This window comes from Cervus canadensis, chromosome 12 (assembly GCF_019320065.1).
Source record: "Cervus canadensis isolate Bull #8, Minnesota chromosome 12, ASM1932006v1, whole genome shotgun sequence".
Lineage (NCBI taxonomy): Eukaryota > Metazoa > Chordata > Mammalia > Artiodactyla > Cervidae > Cervus > Cervus canadensis.
The window spans coordinates 34,839,022-34,857,353 of record NC_057397.1 but is presented as its reverse complement, the minus strand read 5'-3'; the positions used below and the strand labels follow the sequence as shown (position 1 = coordinate 34,857,353).

Here is an 18,332-nt window from a genome sequence, read left to right as displayed (position 1 = left end):
ATGGCCAAGACTGGTTCAGTTTATCAGTAATGGCTATTATTTACAGCACAGTCATTTAAAGGACCTTCTGACGCTACACAAGCCAGAGTTGGATTAGCGAGAGTCCTGAGAGTGGTACTAACAGGCTGGGATTTCCTGTAACACAACAAGTTCATAAGTAAACAGCTTCATGTAATACTGTCTACCACTAGAGACTGTTGGGAAAGCCTTCTGTAAATTGCAAACCCCAATATAAATATGCAAATATTTGCATCAGAAGGTCCTTTAAGTTACCATGCTATAAATATTAGCCATTACTGATAAACTGAACCAGGCTTGGTCATCACAGTCTAAAATAATCTATGAAGACAAAGGAAAGAGATATTATAGTTTAAATCATATTACCTTATTAAGTAAGTGCTGAAGTCAAAGTCGAATAAGAGGTTTCAAATATGCTGGTTGCCAGTAATGTATGACAGTATTAAGAGACACCACAAAGTTACCATAGTCTAACTGAGTGATTATGAGTGATTATGCACTCAACTCCTTACTGCAAAATTCAGACTTAAATTGAAGAAGGTAGGGAAAACCACGAGACCATTCAGGTATGACCTAAATCAAATCCCTTACGATTATACAGTGAAAGTGACAAATAGATTCAAGGGATTAGATCTGATAAACAGAGTGCCTGAAGAACTATGGAGAGAGGTTTGTGACACTGTACAGGAGGCAGTGATCAAGACCATCCCTAAGAAAAAGAAATGCAAAAAGGCAAAATGGTTGTCTGAGGAGGCCTTACAAATAGCTGAGAAAAGAAGAGAAGCAAAAGGCAAAGAGGAAAAGGAAAGATAAACCCATTTGAATGCAGGGTTCCAAAGAATAGCAAAAAGAGATAAAAAAGCCTTCCTATGTGATCAATGCAAAGAAATGGAGGAAAACAATAAAATGGGAAAGACTAGAGATCTCTTCAAGGAAATTAGAGATACCAAGGGAACATTTCATGCAAAGATAGCACAATTAAGGAAAGAAACAGTACGGACCTAACAGAAGCAGAAGATATTAAGAGGAGGAGGCAAGAATACACAGAAAAACTATACAAGAAAGATCTTCACAACCCAGATAATCACGATGGTGTGATCACTTACCTAGAGCCAGACATCCAGGAATGTGAAGTCAAGTGGGCCTTAGGAAGCATCACTACGAACAAAGTCAGTGGAGGTGATGGAATTCCAGCTAAGCTATTTCAAATCCTAAAAGACGATGCTGTGAAAGTGCTGCACTCCATATGGCAGTGAATTTGGAAAACTCAGCAGTGGCCACAGGACTGGAAAAGGTCAGTTTTCATTCTAATCCCAAAGAAAGGCAATGCCAAAGAATGTTCAAACTATTGCATAATTGTACTCATCTCACTTGCTAGCAAAGTGATGCTCAAAATTCTCCAAGTCAGGCCATGAACTTCTGATGTTCAAGCTGGATTTAGAATAGGCAGAGAAACCAGATATCAAATTGCCAACACCCGCTGGATCATCGAAAAAGCAAGAGAATTCCAGAAAAACATCTACTTCTGCTTTATGGACTACACCAAAGCCTCTGACTGTGTGGATCACAACAAACTGTGGAAAATCCTTCAAGAGATGGGAATACCAGACCACCTGACCTGCCTCCTAAGAAATCTGTATGCAGGTCAAGAAGCAACAGTTAGAACTGGACATGGAACAACAGACTGGTTCCAAACTGGGAATGGATTACGATAAGGCTGTATATTGTCACCCTGCTTATTTAACTTACATGCAGAGTAAATCATGTGAAATGCTGGGTTGGATGAAGCACAAGCTGGATCAAGATTTCTGGGAGAAATATCAATAACCTCAGATATGCAGATGATACCACCCTTATGGCAGAAAGCAAAGAACTATAGAGCCTCTTGTCCATCTAGTCAAAGCTATGGTTTTTCCAGAAGTCATGTATAGATGTGAGAATTGGACTATAAAGAAAGCTGAGCGCCGAAGAATTGGTGCTTTTGAACTGTGGTGTTGGAGAAGACTCTTGAGAGTCCCTTGGACACAAGGAGATCAAACCAGTCCATCCTAAAGGAAATCAACCCTGACTATTCATTGGAAGGACTGATGCTGAAGCTGAAAAACTCTAATACTTTGGCTTCCTCATGCAAAGAACTGATTCACTGGAAAAGACCCTGACGTTGGGAAAGACTGAAGAAAAAGGATGAGAAGGGGAAGACAGAGGATGAGATGGTTGGATGGTATCACCAACTCAATGGACATGAGTTTGAGCAAGCTCCGGGAGTTGGCGATGGACAGGGAAGCCTAGTGTGCTGCAGTCCATGGGGCTGCAAAGAGTTGGACATGACTGAGTGACTGAACTGAATATTATCTTTAAAACAGAGTATATGGAGCATGGTTTCCTAACAGCAGCATCAGAATCATTTGGAAACTTATAGGAAATGTAATTCATCCTACCAAATCAGAAATTCATGATGGGGAAGGGGATACATCATTCTGTTTCTTAACAAGTTCTCTAACAATTCTGAAGTAAGCAAAAATTTGAGAATCATTGCTCCAAGAAGATAGGGATATTTCCTTTGCTAGCTTTAAATATGCTTGTGTATAGATGTACAGGCCAAATACAAGTGGGCAAACTCTCAAAAAAAAAGATAGCTCCCATCTCTTTCTGGAGAAGGCAATGGCAACCCACTCCAGTACTCTCGCCTGGAAAATCCCATGGACAGAGGAGCCTGGTAGGCCTACAGTCCATGGGGTCGATAGAGTCAGACACGACTGAGCAACTTCACTTTCACTTTTCACTTTCATGCATTGGAGAAGGAAATGGCAACCCACTCCAGTGTTCTTGCATGGAGAATCCCAGGGACGGGGGAGCCTGGTGGGCTGCCCTCTATGGGGTTGCACAGAGTCAGACATGACTGAAGTGACTTAGCAGCAGCAGCAGCATCTCCTTCTTCTCATCATCACACCTTCAGACATAGACTGAAATATGTCCCATATAATATAAAAACATACTTACCAAGGGTTTTTCCAGCTGCAATTCTTGTCAAAAATTGACACACATATATAGTTCTCAGCTGATAAGCTGTTAGACTGGACAGTCCATGAATAATAGCTGAAAGTGAATCAAGTAAATTTTATTAAAACATTAAAAAAAACTTCCAAACTTGGCCCTGCGTACCATACTTCTGTGTGGTTTGTTGAGTAATAAGTTAACAAACATCACCCAAAGATTATCATAAATTTAGAACGGTATGCTTTATTCATAGACAATTTTTAAGAAATTAGAACAAATATAAGTAACAATGAACACTTTACCTTCAAAATAAAACTGATGTTTCATACACAGAATAATAAATCTTTAAAACTACATACTTTCATGGGTACTATTCTGTACTAATGAAAAGGGAGATTTAGATCCAAACTGTAAAATATGTCAAATCACTAGATGGAAACTTATTTTATACCTTAAGATGCCTAATGTAATAGGAAATATATTATTTCTCTCAAGGTTTCAGTTGAATGAGAGTCTGTTTAGTTTATAAAACTTTATTTTAAAAACATGTATTTATATTAATCTCCCCAATATTTGAACATCCAACTAGGTGTCATGCTAGGTAGTAAGTACGTACAATGATGAGTAAACCATAATCCTGGTTTTCAGTGAGTTTACTATGTACAATAAAAGACAAAGATTAAAGTAACCAGTCTTGCAGCTGCTAAGCAGATGAAACAAATACTTATTTTCATTTATTTCCTCAATTTTAATATGCCAAAACGTTATGCTATACCAGAGATTATCTGGACCAAATATAGTCATAAAATAACAGGATTCAAAAAGAGAACAAAACTTATATATAAAATTTAAACACAACTTATTCAATATTTACAGAATATCTACTGCTGGCCAATGGTAGGGACTCATGACTGAATGATAGATAGCCCCCTAGGAAGGTTTTAGTCTGAAAAGACACAAATTAAACAAAAAGGTAGGCAGGTGACTAATTAAAATTTTAATGTGTCATAAAGGGTAAGTATGGTAAAGGAGCAAAACAGAAGAAAAGCCCAATCTATTCTAGAGAAGGATTGCTCTTTGTACCTATTAGGCGTAAAACAAAACAATGAAAATCTACCCAAGCTGAAGCCAGCTATCTGCTTTCTCCATACCTGTAACCAAACACTACTGACAGAAAGACACCAGAGGATCTAATGACCAACAACAATAACAACTATATTTAAGCAATTACTAAAATACCAGGCACCTACTTTAAGTCCTGAGCAGTGGTTTTCAACTGGGGGTGTTGTGACTCTGTCCCCAAGGGACATTTGGCAATGTCCAGGGACATTTCTGATTGTCCCACTGAGACATTCTGACTGAGTGGGAGGATGGTGCTACTGGACCTAGTGGCTGAGGTCAGGGATCCTACAATGCACCAGAGAACCTCCACCCTGTCCCCTCTTCACCCTCAAGCATACACAGAATAAAGAATTATGTGGTACAAAACCTCAACATGCTGAGGTTGAGAAACCTTGCTTTATAAATATCAGTTCATTTGCTTCTCTTAACAGCTGTGAGGTAGATGCCATTATTACTACCATCTTACAGATGTGGAAACTGTGGTGGTATCACGTCCTTCCTTCAAGGCTTGTGACGATAAACAAGCAGAGCCAGGAATCAAACTCAGACAATTTACAAGGATTCCCTGGTGATCCAGTGGTTAGGACTCTGTGCTTCCACTGCAAGGGGCACAAATTCCACCCCTGGTCAAGGAATCAGGGAACCAAGATCCCACAAGCCATGCGGCCAAAAACACATAGACATACACAGTCACAAAAACAAACAAAAAACCGCAGACAACTAACAATGGAGCCCAAGCTCTTAATCACAATCCTACACTGCCTCCCACGATGGAGATAGGTTAGGAGTATCAGTCTGGAAAAGGCATTATCTGACAAAAGTGAGGTGGGAGAACAATTCTGAGTGTGAATGAAAAAGCTAAGAATTTTCTAGTAAGCATCTAGAGTTGCATATGTTTACATTCTTGAAAAGTGTAGTACATGTAATTCTATAAGAGATAAAATGGAGTCCTGTCAGTCAAAAATGGCATACAGACACAATGTTCAGTTCACAGTTTGTGTATCTGTCACTGATTTAGCAATGCAACTTGGAAAATAGTTTACTCTTTCTGGATTTCTGTGCCTTTAACCTTAAAATAATGGAGGTGGCCTAGATTATTCCTTGGGTCTTGGGCTAGAACCTTAAAAGGTCTTTGTTTTTTGTTTAAATAACTTTTTTTTTAGAATGGTTTTAAATTTACAGAACGTTGTGAAGATAGTCGAGTGCGTGCATGCAAGGTTCCTTCAGTCGTGTCCAACTCTGTGCGCCCATGGACTGTAGCCCACCAGGCTCCTCTGTCCATGAGATTCTCCAGGCAAGAATACTGGAGTGGGTTGCCTGGTCCTCCTCCAGGGGATCTTCCCGCCCAGGGATCAAACCCATGTCTCTTACATCTCCTGCACTGGCAGATGAGTTATTTACCACTAGCACCACCTGGGAAGCCCCAGGATAGTAGAGAAGTCCCATATAATACTCTCCACCCAGTTTACCCTGTTATTAGCAACTTACATTAGCATTGTTACATTAATTAACCAATATCGATACATTATTATCTAAAGTCCAAGCTTTACTCAGATTTCTTTAGTTTTTACTTAATGTCCTTTTTCCACTGCAGGTTCCCATCCAGGGTTCAGTTCAGTTCAGTCACTCAGTTGTGTCCAGCTCTTTGTGACCCCATGGACTATAGCATGCCAGGCCTCCCGGTCTATTACCAACTCCTGGAGTTTACTCAAACTCATGCCCATTGAGTCGGTGATGCCATCCAACCATCTCATTCTGTCATCCCCTTCTCCTCCCACCTTCAATCTTTCCCAGAATCAGGGTTTTTTCAAATGAGTCAGTTCTTCCCATCAGGTGGCCAAAGTATTGGAGCTTCAGCTTTAGCCATCAGTCCTTCCAACAAACATTCAGGACTGATTTCCTTTAGGATGGACTGGCTGGATCTCCTTGTGTCCAAGGGACTCTCAAGAGTCTTCTCCAACACCATAGTTCAAAAGCATCAGTTCTTCAGTGCTGAGTTTTCTTCATAGTCCAACTCTCACATCCATACATGACTACTGGAAAAACCACAGCTTTGACTAGATGGACCTTTGTTGGCAAAGTAATGTCTCTGCTTTTTAATATGCCGTCTAGGTTGGTCATAACTTTTCTTCCAAGGAGCAAGCATCTTTTAATTTCATGGCTGCAGTCACCATCTGCAGTGATTTTGGAGCCCCCCAAAATAAAGTCTCTCACTGTTTCCATTGTTTCCCCATCTATTTGCTATGAAGTGATGGGACTGGATGCCATGATCTTAGTTTTCTGAGTGTTGAATTTTAAGCCAACTTCTTCACTCTCCTCTTTCACTTTCATCAAGAGGCTCTTTAGTTCTTCTTTGCTTTCTGCCACAAGGGTGGTGTCATCTGCATATCTTTATTGATGTTTCTCCCGGCAATCCTGATTCCAGCTTGTGCTTCATCCAGTCCAGTATTTCTCATGATGTACTCCGAATATAAGTTAAATAAGCAGGGTGACAATATACAACCTTGACATATTCCTTTCCCGATTTGGAACAGTCTGTTGCTCCATGTTCAGTTCTAACTGTTGCTTCTTGACCTGCATACAGACTTCTCAGGAGGAAGGTCAGGTGGTCTCGTATTCCCATTTGTTTAAGAATTTTCCACAGTTTGTTGTGATCCACACAGTCAAAGGGTACCACATTACATTTAGTCATCATGTCACTTTGGGCATCTCCTGGTCATAACAGTTTCTCAGCCTTGCCTTAATTTTGGTGACCTCGGGGGTGTTGAGGTATTTTGTAAACTGAATCTCTCTATTGGGATTTGTCTGATATTTTTCTTGTGATTAGACTAGAGTTTAGAGAGGAAGATCACAGTGGCAAAGTCCCACTTTCATCACATTATATCAAGTGTACATGCTATCAACTATCACTGTTGATGCTGACCTTGCATTACTGGGTGAGGCAGTATTTGTCAGTTTTCTCTACTTTCTTCCCCTTTCTATACTGTGCTCTATACAGCCCACACTTTAGGAGTGGGGACTTATGCTCCACCTCCTTGAGGACAGAGTAGAAACATGAATTACCTGGAACTCTTCTACATTGGAGATCTGTCTCTTCTCCCACTTGTATATTTATTCCAGCATTTATTTACATCAGTGTAGACTTTATGGATATTTTTAAATAATTTAGGTTATAATACAATACTACAGTTGACCCTTTAACAATGAGGGGGTTAGAGACACTGACCCTCCAAGCAGATGAAAATTCCAGTGCTGGTTCTCTGTGGTTTAACCAACCACAGATTGTGTAGTACTGTAGTATTTACTACTGAGGGAAAAAAAAAACTGGCTTGTAAGTGGACAGGTGCAGTTCAAACCTGTGTTGTTTAAGGGCCAACTGCATTTTCATTTTCTTGCTTATGTCTGCTTGGGCTATTGGGAACTCTCGCAGTTGGCTCCTATGCCCCTTTGTGCCCCCATAATTGTGGAGCTTTGTTTCTTTCGCAGTTTTGTTTTGCTTTTAGCACCGCCTTACTTTTTGTCACAAGATGCTCCAGGTTCAAGTTGTATATTTCCAGTCCCTGTCCTGGAATCAGGCCATTTCTATGGAAAATGGTATTGGAAACCAATACCTGAATGCATTGGAAGGACTGATGCTGAAGCTGAAGCTCCAAAACTTTGGCCAACAGGTGAGAAGAATTGACTCATTGGAAAAGACTCTGATGCTGGGAAAGACTGAAGGCAGGAGAAGGGGATGACAGAGGATAAGATGGTTGGATGGCATCCTGACTCAATGGACATGAGTTTGAGCAAACTCTAGAAGACAGTGAAGGACAGGGGAGCCTGGTGTGCTGCAGTCCACAGGGCTGCAAAGAGTTGGACACTACTGAACGACTGAACTGAACTGAATCCTGTCTCTAGTGTTATCTGTGACATAGGGGAAAGGTTCTTGGACTGGAAGATAAGGCAGGTGTCTGGACCAACTCTCTTAACCTATCAATGCTTTAAGTTGTTTAGATCACTCCTCCATAAACTGAGATTACTCGCCTCACTCATAATAACTGTGAAGCTAAAATGTGTCAACATGGTTTTCTGAAGTATTTAATTTTCTATTAAATTCTATCTTGGGGTTGCGGTCTGCTGCAATAAGCTGAAAGCCAACTCCAATAAATATTAATACTGGAGTATCTTTCAGTTATCATTCAAAAAGCCAGCTAGCCTTCTGTAGGCATCAATGTCTTTGCCCATCATTCACAGGCTGTTTTGCATAGGTGGTAGACTTCATTGTCAGTTACTTTCATCCTGAAGCAGCAGGCTCAATGAGGGCTTCTCTTGTGGCTCAGCTGGTAAAGAATCCGCCGGCAATGTGGGAGACCTAAGTCCGATCCCTGGGTTGGAAGATCCCCTGGAGGAGGGAAAGGCTACCCACTCCAGTATTCTGGCTCGGAGAATGTCATGAACTGTATAGACAACGGGGTAGTAACGAGTCGGACACGACTGAGCGACTTTCACACACACAGGCTCAGGGAGGCTTAAAACAGCTCACAGAGTAATACAAAACACTGATGCCTAGGTCTCAATGACTTGCTAAAACGAAAAAAAAAGCTTTCACAGGAGTACCTCAGAAAAAAGCTGGAAATGCAAGCGCCTAAGGAGACAAAAGGAACTGGACACTGGGTTAAGCGCAATTTTGTACATTTTACCTCACTTAATCCTCTTATCACCTCAACGGGTTATTCTCATTTTACCGACTAGTAAAACTTATGAATCTGAGAAAAACTGAGGGGCTGATGAGAGGCGGAGGCGGGATTCGAACCAACGATTGACTCCGAGCCCAGGGCCCTCAGCAAGCAGCCAGACCCCGGACCCCTGAGGTATAGCGCTGCAAACCAGGCCTCAGTCGCCCGCCGCAGTTCCCGCTCCCGGCCCGGGCGCGCCCAGCACTCACCCTCGGCGCTGTCGCGGGTGCGGTGAAAGTCGTCGGAGCGGCCGTCACGGAAAGCCCGGCAAAGCGAAACGCAGAGGAAATCGAGCATCCAGCCGGCAGCTACCGCCTCTGCCTCAGCCACCAGGCCCGGGTCCTCCTCCTCAGGGACCCCCGGCTGTACCTGGCACTCGAGCAGTTCTTGGCATTCAAACTGCTCCTGATCATCTGTCACCGTGTCCGCCACCTGCCCCCCCGAGGAACCCGCATCTTCCCCGTCCGCACGCCCTCGCGGGCTCTGAGCCGCAGAGGCGGTATCCTCCGCCATGTTAAACAGCTCGTACAGCTTCGGGCCTTTCCGGCGCAGAGCGACGACTGGCTCGCGCCGCGCGGGGCGGAGCCCACGGGGGAGGGGCCTCTTCCGCCTGAGGGAAAGCACCAATCAAACACCGCTGGGATGGGCGAGCGGCTCGAGCCTGGCTTCGGATTGGCCGAAACCTGCTCCAGTCTCTGGATGTTGAATTTACCCGTCGCCCTGTAGCGCCGCTTTGTTGGTAAACTAGACAAGTCCAGGCTAGAGCCGGAGAGAGGACTGGAGGTGGTTGGTGGTCAGTGGCTCAGTCGCGTCCGAATCTTTGCGACCCCATGGGCTGCAGCACCCCAGGCTTCCCTGTCCTTTACCATCTCTCGGAGCTTGCTCAAACTCATGTCTGTTGAGTCGGCGATGCCAGCCAACCATCTCGTCCTCTGTTGTCAGTCTGCCTTTAGTCTTTCCCAGCATCAGGGTCTTTTCCATTTTAACTAACCGTGTTGTTCTAGACGATGTTGCATTTTAGCACCAGAATAGAATAGTTCCCCAGGTGGGGAAAGTGTTTTAACTAGAAAAATAAAACATTTTAAACTTTTCCAGTTAAAATGGAAAAACATTTTACCTGTTTGTGCTTCAAAAGAGATAGATAATTAAAATGTTACTATTTTTCGAGCGTAACACTTTAAATCCTAGTATACTAGGATTTAACAGTTACTATGCAATCAGGAAGCAAAACTCTTTCAACAGACAGATCCGTGCTTTTCCAATTTAAGAAGCGTCAGATTCTGTCCCGAGGCTTGTTGGGCATCACACCTATAATTTTTGTCCTGTAGGTCTGGATTGGGATCCTTGAATTTGCAAGTCCTTTGTTTGCAGGTGAGTGATACTAAGGCTGCCAGGTTGGGGACCAAAATTTGAAATTATTGCTCTGGAAAGAGTATGTTATTATGGAAAAGAATTTCAGTCAGGACCTGAAATAGACTATAAAAATTCAACTTGTACAACAGTAAAGTGAAAGTGTTCCTCTGACTCTTTGCAACCCTGTGGACTGTAGCCTCTCAGATTCCTCTGTCCATGGGATTCTCCAGGCAAGAATACTGGAGTGGTTGCCATTCCCTTCTCTAGCGGATCTTCCCAACCCAAGGATCCAACCCAGGTCTCCCACATTGCAGGCAGATTCTTTACTGTCTGAGCCACCAGTGAAGCCCAGTGGCTTCCTGTATTCACAACAGTAAATGAATACTTATTTTGAATTTTCAAACTTACCTTGGAGCACAAGAGGGGACTGAGGGGAGAGGGGTCTGGTTATGTTCTATTTCTCTATGTAGGTGACAGTTGCATTAATGGTCGCTTTATGAACATTCATGGAACATGATATATGCACTTTTCAGTATGTGAGTTACAATTGAATAAAAAGTTTCCTTTAAAACCCTTTCTGTTTAAACATATCCAGTGTTATCAAACCCTTTATATTTTAATTTTTCACATTTATTATTGCCTTAAGGCTGAAATGTCGAGTCATCAAAGGACTATACTGTAGCCCTTAAGAATGCCTAAGTTGGGGACTTTCCTGGTGATGCAGTGACTAAGACTCTGTGCTGCTAATGTAGGGGACCTGGTTGGAACCTGGCACAATGTCATTGAAGATCCTGCCCACTGCAGCTAAGACCTGGCGCGTTTGTGTGTGTTAAGTCACTTCAGTTGTGTCCAACTTTTTGTGACCCTATGGACCATAGCTTTCCAAGTTCTTCTGTCCATGGAATTCTCCAGGCAAAAATACTGGAGTGGGTTGTCATTTCCTTCTCCGGGGGATCTTCCTGATCCAGGAATTGAACCCATGTCTCTTATGTCTCCTGCACTGGAAGATAGGTTCTTTATCACTGGCACAGCTAGACCCCGCTAGCCAAAAAAAAAAAGAATACCTAGATTGGAATTCCCGTACCCTATATACCCATTAGCTGTGTGACCTTGGATTAACTATGTATTACTAGTAGTGATACCATCATTACAGGCTCCTTGGAAAGATTAAAGGAATTGATAAATGTAAAGACTTTAAAAGGAAACCAGGTACTAGGTAAGAGCTCAGTAACATTAGCTGGAAAAGCAAGATATTTGTGCTACTCAGAAAAAGAGTAGTGAGTCAGAAGGAATTGTTCCTTCAGACTCCAGTAGTCCCATGGAAAGTAAGTCCTGTTTGTAAACAATATAGAGGACTAGGCCTAAGGAAACAGAAGATAAGATGTAAAGAAAATGACCCTAGATGAGTGTCAGATTTCCACTTCACTTTGAGGCAGTGGACACAATGTAACATTACGGGTAAAGAAGCTTCTTACTCATGAAGAATTCTTCCCTTTGCAGAATTAGTAAATTAGTGAGGACTGAAAGAATGTGTAGAACTAAAATGAAGTAGATTTCAGGATTGGAAATATGTTAGACAATTCTAATCCTAGGCTTCCCTAGTGGTTCAGATGGCAAAGAATCTGCCTGCAATTTGGGAGACCTGGATTGGATCCCTGGGTTGGGAAGATACCCTGGAGAAGGGAATGGCAACCCACTCCAGTATTCTTGCCTGGAGAATTCCATGAACAGAGGAGCCTGGCAGGCTACAGTTCATGGGGTCACAAAGAGTCAAACACAACTGAGTGACTAACACAGTCCTTTAGTTTTGAAAATATTTAGAAGATCTTGATAGCCCCTTGAGATTTTTTAGACTGGTATTTCATGTATTATAGGATTAGTATATGACTGTCAGACAATAGGCATCAATGTTGTATTGTCTCACCCTGTAAGGGCATGTAGTTTGTTAAATGCTGAAATCTAGGCTGACTCTCCGTGATCACATAATTTTGTTGCTTTATTAAAAAAAAAAAAAAAAACATTCTGGTGTATGTCTTTAACAAGTTGCCAATTAGCCAGTATTTTTAATAAAATGCATCTGCCCAAAGTGAAAGCGATAAGAACATCGAATAGGAGTATAAGGATATGTCTACAAACAGCTGGGGACCCAGGGGAAGAATGCTGTTTCTACTTCTTCCTGGAAATGAACCAACTCTGTATGATGCAAGGTATCCTGGTGATGTTTTCTACCCCTGAATAAAAAATAAGGGGAAATCTCTTGACCACACAGCACTAGGAAATACATTCTATGGACAGTCTCTACTTATTAAAGCCTCTACTTAATTTTTTCAACATTCTTTTTAAAAAAACAATTTTTTTTTAGTCTTGCGTCATGACATGTGGAATTTTAGTTTCCTGAATAGGATAGAACCCACACCTCCTGCATTGGAAGCAAGGAGTCTTAACCTTGCTGGGGAAGTCCCAAGTCTCTTATTTATTTAAGTGAATGAGCTCGATATGAAATTTTCAATTTTCTAGGAGCTTCATTTAAAAAAGAAAAAGCTGAAATTCATTTTCATATCATAGTTTATTTAACCCAACATATCCAAAATATCAGGGCTTCCCTGGTGACTCAGTGGTAAAGAACCCGCATGCCAATGCAAGAGACTCAGGTTGGATCCCTGGATTGGGAAGATCCCCTGGAGAAGGAAATGACAACTCACTCCAGTATTCTTGCCTGGTAATTCACATGCAAAGAGGGAGCCTGGAGGGTTATAGTTCATGGGGTCACAAAAGAGTCGGATACAACTTAGTGACTAAACAACAAAAATATCAACAACCCAAAATATCATTTCAACCCGTAATCAATATAAAAGTGATTGAGATATTTTACATTGTTTAAATGTCTTTGAAATACAGCATCTGTTTTACATTTATAAATATCTGTCTGGAGTTGTCATGTTTCACATGCTCAAATAGCCAAATATGGCTAGTGGCTATAACTGTAGGACCATTCAATACAGTACAAGTAGAAATTCAGGCTCTGGAGTCAGAGATTTTGATTTGAATTCTTTCTCCTCCACTTTCTAAAGCACAGTTAGGGAAATTTCTGGTTTTAAAAAAGTATCAGTTTTTTACCCCCATGGACTTCTCAGAGCTACATACTATACACTAATATGAATTTCTAAGAAAAACATAGCATAAAACATATGCTCTAATTTATCATTACACTCTTTTTTTCACATGACAACCTATATAATTATTGTACCAATAAATACACTTTGATGCTGTAAACTACTATACCAATATATACAGATACCAGCTATTAAGATGATTCCATGATCTCTAAGGGGAATTCCCTGGCGGCTCAGTGGTAAAGAACTCTCCTGCAATGCAGGATGCTGCTGCAGATGTGGGTTCTATCCCTGGGTCAGGAAGATCCCCTGGAGGAGGGCATGGCAACCCACTCCAGTATCCTTGCCTGGAGAAGCCCATGGAGAGAGGAGCCTGGTGGGCTACAGTCCATAGGATCGCAAAGAGTTAGACACATGTGGGTGTGGACTTGATCTCTAAGGGTTATAGAAAACTCAGTATCACTTGATCCAGTGGATCATACCCTTTAAACATTTTCTTTATTTGACTTATTGGATCCATCCTTTTTAAATTTTCCTCACATCTCACTAGTCACTTCTCTTCAGGTTTTAAACTTATGGTTACTCACTGTAATTTTCTAGTTGATCTTCTCTCCTCCCATTGTCTAAAATTATCAATGGGAATTCCCTGGTGGTCCAGTGGTTAGCACTCTGCACTCTCAGAGCTGAGAGCCTGGGTTCAGCCCCCAGTCAGGGAACTAAAATTCCACAAGCTGCCCATGGCAGAGCCAAAAAACCTAAAAAATGAAATAAAATTGTCAAGATCCTGTTGAGGGACTTCCATGGTTATCCAGGGGTTAAGAACTAGCCTGCCAATGCAGGGAACACGGGTTCGGGAAGAGCCCACATGCCTCAGAGTAACTAAGCCCAGTGTACTACTGGGCCCATGTGCAGCAATAGAGTACTGAAGCCCACGCAGCTAGAGCCTGTGCTCTGCAACAAGGGAAACCACACAGTGCAAGCAGAGAGCACCCGGCTCTCAGAAACTAGAGACCTTGAGAGGGAAACAGGCAGGAAGGCCAGAGTGCCCCAAGCGGCAGGAGGAAATAAACTGCAAGTGGCAGATGTTTTTTTTCCTACTCTACACAAAATTAAAAAGCCTTCTGCAAATATAGATCATTTTAAAGTAAAAAAAAAAAAAAAAAAGAGCCTTCTTTTAATTCTGTGTTGATGACACCTGGTTCTGCCTTGAGCTAACCAATGCTTTTCTCTTATGTTAATGAAACTATGCATTTGCTCTGGAATTTGCCTTTCTTCAAAATGGTTCTGCCTAAGACTAATTTTTTCTTTTCACAAAACTTGGGCTGGTAATGGCTCAACAAACCAGTATTCCTCTCATTTGTTTTATGGCCAGGGGGATGACACACCTCATGCCACCCTGTCTCAAAAATGTATATTGTGGGAGAGGGGCCCGGTGAGATGGCTAAACTCCCTCTCGCCTTGAGATGTCTCTCTTGTCTGATTAAGAGCTTTCTAACAGACATAATGGGCTTCCCTGTAGCTCCAATGGTAAAGAATCTGCCTGCAATGAAGGAGAACAGGGTTTGACCCCTGGGTTGGGAAGATCCCCTGGAAAAGGAAATCGCAATCCACTCCAGTATTCTTGCCTGGAGAATTCCATGGACAGGGGAGCTTGGTGGGCTACAATCTATGGGGTTGCAGAGAGTCGGACATGACTGAGCAACTAACCCAAGCAACAGACACAAAACACCTTGCTAAAAACTAGCAAGGGGGCACTCTTTCTGTTCCCTTCTGATGTCTATGTCAGAAGCTTTCCCTATCTCTACTACACTTTAGTACTACTTTGCTACACAAAAAGCTCCAAGTAGTCAAGCCTTGTCTCTGACCCCAGACCAAAATCCTTTCCTCTGGAGGTCATGAATGCTGGCATAACACATGACTTGAAGCAGCAACCTTTCCAAAGGCTGCGCAGCAGTGAAGATGGCTACTCTTCCTTGCTGTGCTCAGGCTCTAGGATGCTAGGGCTTCAGTACTTGCAACCCTTGGGCTCAACAGCATGGGCTCAGGAGTTGTGCCTTGGGCCACTGAAGTAGCAAGCAGATTCTTAACCACTGGACCATCAGGAAGTCCCATAAAATCTTTTTAAAAAGAAAAAATTCAGAGTATAACTGGACCTTGTGTGTGTGCTAAGTTGCCTCAGTCATGTCTGACTCTGCGACCCACCAGGATCCTCTGTCCATGGGATTCTCCAGGCAAGGATACTGGAGTGGGTAGCCATGCCTTCCTCCGGGGGACCTTCCTGATACCTAAGGGATCCCCTAAGGCTCCTGCATTGCAGGCGGATTCTTTACCACTGAGCCACCGGGAGAACCCACAACTGGACCTTAGTACTAAATGAAGATTTGACCAGCATTGCCTTCCCAAATTAACCAATTATTTGAATAAACAGACTGAATTGACTACTTTTTGTCGGCCCTGGTGATACCTTTACTCTTCCCAGTAGAGGTCACTATGTAACAAATCCTTTGATTAAAAAAAATACATAGTATAATTCCTCCCATGCAAAGATTTTCAATTGAAAAAAAAAATACTATGCAATTTTTTCTTACTAGCTCCCTTGTAATCCAAGTAGGCAGGGGAGCCAAGCACGAGATGGGATGAGGGCCAGAGATCCAAGAAGCTGGTGTGACAGCTACTGCACAAATACAGTAACATTCATGCATGTGGCTTAGTGTGTTTGCTCTTTTGGTTTCAGGAATTTCCTCCAATTTCAAAAATCTAAGATTCCTCTCTCTGCTCTCCATAGAGCGCCAATGTGATACCTGCTTGGACTAAACCCATATGAATCAGGAAGCTGACAGCAGGGCACCACTCAGTTGGAGGATGGTGTCTTCTTCCGAGCCTGTCTTTCATAGCCTTTCTTTTGAGTAGGAGAGCCTGGACTTCTTTCTGTGACAGCTATTTTCTTTTTTTAAAATATGGAACACTTCACAAATTTGCATGTCATCCTTGTGCAGGGGCCATGCTAATCTTCTCTGTATTGTTGCAATTTTAGGATATGTGCTGCCAAATGAATCACGCATGATAGCTATATATTTTTTTAAAAAAGCAAAAGTATGGGAATTTCCTGTAACCCAGTGCTTAGGGCTCTGTGCTTTCACTGCCAAGGCCTGGGTTCAATCTTTAGCCAGGGAACTAAAATCCTGCAAGCCACAGAGAAAAAAAGTAAATAAGTAAAATAAGCAAAAGCAAACACTTTCAGGCCTCTGGAAGCCCAAACCCAGAACGGCACAGTGTCACTTCTTCCATGCTTAGTTGGTCAAACAGAGCCATAAAGCCGTTGCAGATTCAGTGGTGGACAAGTACGCTTCAATTCTTGATTGGAGGAGGAATATGCCTGCCAGGATGAGAAGAACTGTTGAAGGCTAGCCTTGTGAACTGGGCTTCCCAGGGGATGCTAGTGGTAAAGAACCTGGCTGCCAATGTAGGAAACATAAGAGATGAGGGTTCGATCCCTGGGTCGGGAAGATCTCCTGGAAGAGGGCATGGCAACCCACTCTGGTATTCTTGCCTGGAGAATTCCATGGACAGAGGAGCCTGGTGGGCTAAGGTCCATAGGGTAGAAAGGGTCAGACACGACTGAAGCAACTTAGCATGCACCCACACATTCTTGTGAACCACGTACCAGAGTGTCTGACTGAATATGGAAAAATCAGACACTGGAGTCAAAGGGTTAGTCTCGGGTGGTTACCCAAGCAGAGTTGTATCTCATAGCCAAAATGACTCAACATGAGAGAGGGCAGCTAATACATGTTGTTGTTCAGTCGTATCCGACTCTTTGTGACACCATGGACTGCAACACACCAGGCTTCTCTGTTCTTCACCATCTCCCAGAGTTTGCTTAAACTCATGTCCATTGAGTTGGTGATGCCATCCAACCATCTCATCCTCTGTCATCCCCTTCTCCTCCTGCCTTCAATCTTTCCCAGCATCAGGATCTTTTCTAATGAGTCAACTCTTCAAATCAGGTGGCCAAAGCTCTTCAGCTTCAGTCCTTCCAATGAATATTCAGGGTTGATTTCCTTAAGGATTGTCCTGTTTGATCTCCTTGCAGTCCAAAGAACTCAAGAGTCTTCTCCAACACCACAGTTCAAAAGCATCAATTCTTTGGCTCTTAGCCATCTTTATAGTTCAGCTCTCACACCCATACATGACTACTGAAGCACCATAGCTTTGACTATTCATTTGTTGCTGCATTTCACATCCTTAGCAGCCGCCTGTGGTTGTGTTGTGCTGTGCCCAATTGCTTCAGTCACGTCTGGCTGTTTGCAACCCCATGGACTGTAGCCCGCCAGGCTTCTCTGTCCACAGGATTCTCCAGGCTAGAATACTGGAGTGTTGCTGTGCCAGAATACAAATGTTTCTGTCAAGTAGCAAATCAAGCAGAAAGAGACAACTTAAAAACAACAGTTGAGAGTAGGTAGACTGCTCTGCATATGGCATTTTCCTGCTAGCTGGCTGTGAGATGGTCACATAGGAACCTCTACAACCTCTGTAGCTGGGGGGAATGTTTAGCTTTTACACAACAAGCACCATGGGGGCCCATGTGTCTTCCCCAAAGGTCTTTCATCCTGACCAGACTAATGTAGAATCTATCCTCCCACTCAAAGGATGAGATCATAAAATACCCCTTTCATTACCACAACCTGGGCAGAACCCAGAAGCAGATGGCCAGACAATATGGAAGCTCTAATTAGGGAGAGAAAGCTGCAGGACCACCAAAATAGAAGGAGACATCTTCCCTTGGTAGTAACTAAGCAGTTGTAGGCATTTTGCAGAGCATTTTGGAAGAAAATTAAGGCTTATTTTTGCCTGAGTGTGCTATACAAGGTCCTGGTGAAATTCTACTGCTCCAAGTCCTTTTTTTTTTTTTTTTTAAACCATACATTCCACAAGGAAGTATTTTTGGTTTTGATTTTTAAAGGCTTTGAAGAACTTCTGCTATTCCTAACCCTGGAAGGACTGAAAGTGA

At 42.6% G+C, this 18,332-nt stretch overlaps 1 protein-coding gene and 1 non-coding gene across 5 annotated transcripts in view; both read right to left on the bottom strand.

The window, feature by feature from the left end:
* The window catches only part of TERF1 (telomeric repeat binding factor 1), a 40,503-nt gene extending 31,093 nt beyond the window's left edge, over nt 1-9,410 (bottom strand). For 2 of the 4 annotated variants that reach the window (XM_043483655.1, XM_043483658.1), the window contains exons 1-2: nt 9,065-9,410; nt 3,019-3,114 (exon numbers count right to left, since the gene is read on the bottom strand). In XM_043483655.1, the coding sequence (XP_043339590.1) occupies nt 3,019-3,114; nt 9,065-9,368 (400 nt within the window). In that variant the 5' untranslated portion in view covers nt 9,369-9,410. The remainder of the gene's footprint in view (nt 1-3,018; nt 3,115-9,064) is intronic. The other 2 variants (XM_043483654.1, XM_043483657.1) reach the window with 1 other exon arrangement.
* A 6,862-nt stretch (nt 9,411-16,272) lies between these two features.
* LOC122451581 lies at nt 16,273-16,379 on the bottom strand. The gene has a single exon (XR_006272475.1). It is a non-coding gene; the product is annotated as a U6 spliceosomal RNA (small nuclear RNA).
* Nucleotides 16,380-18,332: the final 1,953 nt, after the last annotated feature.